This window comes from Lactuca saligna, chromosome 6, assembly GCF_052625555.1.
Source record: "Lactuca saligna cultivar CGN05327 chromosome 6, ASM5262555v1, whole genome shotgun sequence".
NCBI lineage: Eukaryota > Viridiplantae > Streptophyta > Magnoliopsida > Asterales > Asteraceae > Lactuca > Lactuca saligna.
Genome location: NC_136422.1, coordinates 29,072,479 through 29,079,135, shown reverse-complemented (window position 1 = coordinate 29,079,135; position 6,657 = coordinate 29,072,479). Strand labels below are relative to the sequence as shown.

The 6,657-nt window shown below is 31.2% G+C and overlaps 1 protein-coding gene across 1 annotated transcript; it reads right to left on the bottom strand.

Annotated features, from left to right (window-relative positions):
- Positions 1-1,699: 1,699 nt before the first annotated feature.
- Positions 1,700-2,960, bottom strand: LOC145002404 (increased DNA methylation 1-like). The gene is made up of 7 exons (XM_078961687.1): positions 2,949-2,960; positions 2,624-2,869; positions 2,467-2,531; positions 2,328-2,384; positions 2,159-2,252; positions 1,925-2,065; positions 1,700-1,834 (listed from the first exon to the last, which is right to left on the bottom strand). Exons 1-7 carry the CDS (start codon positions 2,958-2,960, stop codon positions 1,700-1,702), a joined length of 750 nt encoding a protein of 249 aa, XP_078817813.1.
- Positions 2,961-6,657: the final 3,697 nt, after the last annotated feature.

The following is a 6,657-nucleotide window of genomic DNA, read 5'->3' as shown; positions in this document are numbered from 1 at the left end:
AAGGACATATTATAAGCTATGGAGTATTTCATACTCACAAAGATTAATGCTTTGGGACAAAATGAACTCAAGTCCAAGACTAAACAATATCTATCAAAATAAGTTCCAAGGTTTGAACTTTATACCTCAAAAGGTAGACAATGAGATGAAGATTATAAATCTAGAAGCTAGGATGCATCTCCACCTCTTGAATGATCTTAATCACTATTATGAACACTCAAGAATCACTTTCAAACTTCAAATTTCACTCACAAAAGCTAAGGGTTGATTTTAAGGTTTGGAGGATATGGAGGTCGGTCATAAGAAGGTCTAGGAGGGATTGTGATGCTTAAATAGGGGTCACAACCCAAAGATTAGGGTTTTGGGAAAGCACGAGTACGCCCGACATACACACATGTATGCCCAACGTACTCAAATGTTGAGTTACTCCCAACATACGACTTTATACGCCCAACATAAGGACCACTTTTGCAAACTCTTACAAACACAAGGGACTGGAAAAGAAAATACCTTACAATGGGTGTTATAGATCTCTTTTAATAGGATTATTAGATTTATTTAATTTATTATGATTGTTTGGTTAAAGATCAATATGTGTTATTACTGATATAATTTTTTTTGCATATAACTTTATTGACTTGAATCATAGGTGTTAACAATTATTAACAAATATAACTAGAGATAGACAGAATCCTAAGGTTAGGTTAATAAAGTTGTTAAACTTTAATGTGATGCATGCATTAGACACTCAAATCTATGCACTAACTTTTTACCATGACCATTTTTAAACCTCTAATACATGCTCCACTCCACTTGGTTGAGGAATATAACTCAATGAGACTTAAGGAATAACATTAACAAAAATAGAGATTAAAGTATTGGTATTTAACCAGTGTTTTGGAGTATTTTTAATCTCAAATTTGCTTTTGGGAAAAGTCCTTATTGCCTTATAGTTTTTTGGAAAATGAGTTTTTAAAAGGTGTTTAGATTATTTTTTGTGGTGAGAAAAACTAAAAAGTCAATAAATTGGTTTTAAACAATGTTTAACTTAGCTTTTTAGGGGTAAAATGACCAAAAACCACCAAAACACCAATAATTCTAATATTTTATTACTTTTTAAAACTCTGTTTTTTTCTTAGCCAAAAAGTCATTTGAAAAAGCCTTTTGAACAACCCAAACATTTTTTTAACTTATTGGCTTCTTGCAATAAGCTAATAATTTAATTTAAGAAGCACTCCCAAACACCCACTAAAGCAAGTAAATAAAACTGAAGTATAAGATAATAGATTCAAAATGAACAAATTCAAACTTAAAAACGATCTTTATGATTATCAAAGGATGAGAGGCAAGGAGAATGATCGCGAAAGATCTCTTGTATCAAGATCTATTTCTTAAAGTAACATACTCTCTTTTTTCCTTAAACCGAAATAAAGGATTTTTTTACGAAAACATATTTCATTCAATCAAGACATAAGAAACAAAGCACGAGCCTAAATATCAACACACATTCATAAGTCAAAAGTCATAACAAACCCAAACTAGTTTCAAATTTCTAACATACCACAAAGCATTTACAACATACAACATAACGAGTAAAAAATCCATCTTACCCAAGATGGATGTTTGTAGTTTTAACCATTTACAAAACACAAATCCACTATAAGGGTATTCATCCATTCATTCATTACTTAATTTACTTCTACACAGAAGAAAGACGGAAACAAAAACCATTTTGAAAAGTCGCTCCACCATGAGGCCCCACCACCTCCTTTTCCAACAAACATGTTCCTTGAAATGCGACCATTGATGTCATTGTTTGTCTGTATTCCCTCAGCTGTACACATATATAATATGACATAATATAAGTCATCTGTAACATGATAATCATAATAATTAAGAAACCAGTTAATCATAAAAATAATACCTGAGTTGGGGTTACTTTTTGAAAACCAAATTTTTGAATCCACATGGACTCAACATCCTCAGCAGCTGGAACAACCATCTTCTTAACCTTGAGATATGCAAGTAGCTTCTCAAAGCAGTTGAAGAAAAGTTGAAAGTACCCCTGAATTCAATCAATTTATTCATAAGTTTTTTTACATATAAATAAATTAAAACATACAATTGATGTTGAAAATGTGTAAAAAAGCATGTTTACCTTTCCTTGGTTGGTTTCGCTAGTAGCAACTATTGGAAGCTCTACAACATCTGCCCCAAATACACGAAACATTCCAGCTGTAATAACCTTTGACCTGAACAATTATAATAATAATTTTAACTTTGTATAGCATATAAAAATAAATAGAAAATGACAAGTGTGAGCTTACTCTATTATTAGCATTGCACAATGAACTCCTGTGAAGTCGGAATCCCCCATTGTTTCCCTATTGGTTGGAGAAAAAGAAAAAAAGTTAGATGCTAAAAATAAAAATGAAAGTTTAACTAATTTTTTTTATATTTACTTACCCATATGCCATGGATGGAATAAAATCACTTCCAGTAATTGAATCAACAATAGGATTGAAGCAGTTCTGTTACAACAATAGGATAGAAGAAAAATACATTGTTATTAATTAATTAATTTGTGTTATGTAGCAGTTTATAATTTATAGATTATACTCACATGGAAAATATCAACAGCTTGTGAAATCAAAACTCTGTTCTCATCAGAAACTCCTTTCCCACGCAAAACAATCCATTTCATGTCGGAATTGGTGATTCCGATTCCATTTGCGTCACCGACCGTTGACTTGATTAAACCCGTAAGAGAATGAGGGACCTTCACGGGCCCACATTCCACCAATCTCTCAAGAATAAAATTAAGTATTCCACAGTCTACACTGCAGAACCAATTGCCAGATGGCAACTCCTGTAACACATCATATTAAATTGAGTGAAAAAATAGGAGATTTAAGTAATTAAATAAATTCAAATTCAAATTCACACACATTCATATACATCTTCTTGTATTCCCTCAAACACTCTACGTGATATTCTCTTTCACACTACAAGGAATAGAAAATGGATTATTGGATAAATCTAATAACCAAAACTGAAACAACCAGATAAACTCAGGGACCAAAAATGTAATTTACTACAATTATAATTTACCTGATCACAAACAATAACAGTCCGATCGTCGAAGCCTTCAGTGGTGAAATCATATCCTCTGTGTACACCAAAGTTATTCAAACATGATTACATGACTTGAAAATGATATAATAGATGTAGCAAAGTTTTGTAGTGCATAAAAAAATTGTTACAAATTTTATAAAATTAGGGTTACCTGCAAATACAACATGCAACAAGATCACATTTATCAATCTGAATGCAACGTTTTGCAATTTTTTCAATTTGATCAAATTCTGAATGTTGCAATTTCATAGAGTTTCTACAATATTTGCAGAACCATTTTTCTTGAGGGGCACTTGTGTCAGATACACATTCTGTGTCATCAAAAAGAATAAAATCAGATTCGTTATAACTATAAATTTTATAATAAACAAAAGTATTGATCTTTTTACCTTTATGGAATGATCTAGGGCATCCATCACAGAGCACTAAGTCTCCATCTCTCTTACAAACTCCACAAAGTTCATCATTCTTCTTTGACAGGTGTCCAATAGTTAGCTTTAAAGAAGATGCATAATCATGGAGTGACACATCATTTGAAAGAAAGATGTTTCCATATCTGGATATAATTAAAAAAAGAAAATCAATATAAATAAATTATACAAAATTAAAAATAAAAATAAAAATAAAAAAACTCACGGTTTTTTACGAGAGGCCTGGCCAGCATGAGCTTCAAACTGTGAGGGGCTAACCTGATAACCATAAATTTAAAGGGTTAGAAGGAAAATGTTATTTTATTAAATATGTTATATGTTGAAGGGGTCAAGAAGAAAGTAGTACCACAGTATTGCAGCAAAAACAGAATATTCCACGGGCCCACTTGTAACCTTTTAAAAGTTCCTGTAAATAAGTGTAAAAATAAGAAGATGTTAGATGATTAGAATATAATAAAGTGATTTAAGATTTTCATTATTTGTTATTTGTTATAAAAATTTTAATACCCTTCCATGAGACTTGTAAACTAGTTCAGTTCTATCAGGTAATCCGCCTTCTTGAAATACCAATCGGTTCATTTGTTGATCCCTTGAGAAACAAACAAAGACCAAAAAATTTAAAAAAAAAAGTTAATTTTTATATATGTTTTTGGTATGATTTAAGAGGTAAACGATTAGAGAATTAAATAATAACTTGGATGTTAGCTTTGTGTTTCTCTTTATCTGTGAGGATGAAGATGAACACTGAGCTGCACTTGTGGCAAATGGAATTCCAGAAGAAGACCTTAATAACCTGAATCAATTTCCCAAAAGAGATTATAAGTTTAAGAGCATTTTTGACATATGTACCCTTTCTGTATAAAAGAAGTTCAATAAAAGAACATATATCACCAACCTTTTCTGTATCTTCCCTTGTAGTTTGTGTAGTGACAAGTCGATATCTTCAGGGCTTTTCGAAAATGACTTTGGTAACCTAAACATTCATGCCATTAAATTGTCATTAATAAAGATGAATATTATCTACCTCAATGTTTTTTTATTTAAATAATAACTCACTTTGTCACAACCTCCCTTTGGTTCTGCTCTTGAGATAAATCCTTTTCCATATTGCTTCAGGAAATTTTAGTGCTATTGAACTGTGTAATCACATAAAAAGAGGTGTCAAAAAAGTTATAAACTTGATAATCTATTGTATAAATAAATAATGGAACAAAGAACTAGTTGGCTAAAATAAATACATTTTTTTCTTTGTCTTTTCACGACTCTTTTCCCAATGAAAAATACTTGCAACAAAATCCATCAACTAGATCGAGAGAGATTTACCAAAGATGAAAGATCCATAAGAAAAACAATACCCCAATTCTAAAAAAAATGACCTCAATTGTTTATAAATATTAACACTAAACTTGGTATGAAAATCGGATCGATTCTAGACCGTTTTCATTAAAAACCCACAGTTACATTAGATCTTTACAGAAAATAATATACATTGACAAATGCTTGTACTAAATTAGCAACAAAATCCATCGATTTACTTTCAGTAGAAAATTTTAAAAGATACACCGAAGCATGGTGGATAAAGCTACAATCATTAGATCGAGCCACATTGATGCAAAATTCTCAAGTAAAATAACTAAATTCAAAACTATTGGTTTATCTAGAATAAAAAAAATCCTAGAAAATCTAAAAATGTAACATACACACACACTCCCAACAATTGATTGATACAAAATTGGAATTGAGACTACAAGGGATCGACAGACAGACCTCGGATGCAGATGATGGAGCAGGAGGAAAGATGATCAAAAGAAGTGAGAAGCGGCTAGAGGAGATGAAAAGGGGGTGGATTAAATACACAAAGAAACCCTAGAAAGAGAGGTAGACTCAAAGTCAAATTTGTGAAAATGGCTATTAATGCCTCGATATATATAATGAAGTTTTGTCTATAAAAGGATTTGAAAACCCAACCACATTTTAGATAAAAATATATTGTTGAAATTTGAAATGAAAACTTGTTTAAAGGGTAGACGACACCCGTCCACGTCCCGATGAACGGGTCCCACATGGAGGAGGTATATCACAATGTCCCTACCCCAGTTGATACCCAAGTTTTCAATAGGCATGATTTAAAAAGAAGATCACTAAATCAAGCTTTGAGTTTTGAATATTTTGCAGATTATTAACAAAATGCAACTAATTAGTAAAATTTCAATTCTAAATATCAATATTTAAAATACAAAATGAAAAGAAAACAAATGTATTTTTATTCTAGATGTACAAATTTTAGCAATAACAATGTTGCAAAACAAGTAATTGCTCAATCTCTTTACATTTAATGCACAAAACTTATGAAAAAAATAAGTAAATATGTTTAGCAAAAATGCCAACCAACATCCCACATTTATAACTCATTTGAGCAAGTCATGATGAGCAATCTTAAGTGGTAAGATCTAGAAAGTAGAAAAAAATGGAATGAATATTCGGAAATTAGACCTTCCAAGTTTCATTATGATGAAGATTGACAAAAATGAAGATATAGAAAATGTTCAATTAATAGTAATACCCTAAGCATAGTAACTAGTCATGTGTGTATGAGAGTGTGAGTGTGTGTGTGCGCCACATACATGACTAGTTAACATTATGACTTTTTTCAAAGAACCACAATGGATAAAAATGTTGTAGTCTAGTAATGGATTTTGATACATGGGACTTTGCCTTCTTAGGTTGTAGTCTTTGCATTTTCCAAATTTCCCATTAGACAAAAGGGGTAATGTATGGCTTGTTCATGTAGGTTGACACCAAGGTACTCATCATTTATTCATTATATTCTTTAATAATTTAACTTTAATGTGCCTAACATAACACTAAATTGATTTTTACTCCCCTAGATCCAACACTTACTACTCTAAATAACTCACTACCATAATTTCATTCTATGTCTCATACATTTATAAAACTTGTAATGCATTATTTGTTCTTGTAAATTAATACTAAGGAACTTATCATGCATTCATCATATTTTGTACCTTTATCCGGGACCTAGCATGCATTCATCAAATTCTTTACCTTTATCAAGGACCTAGCTTCAAGT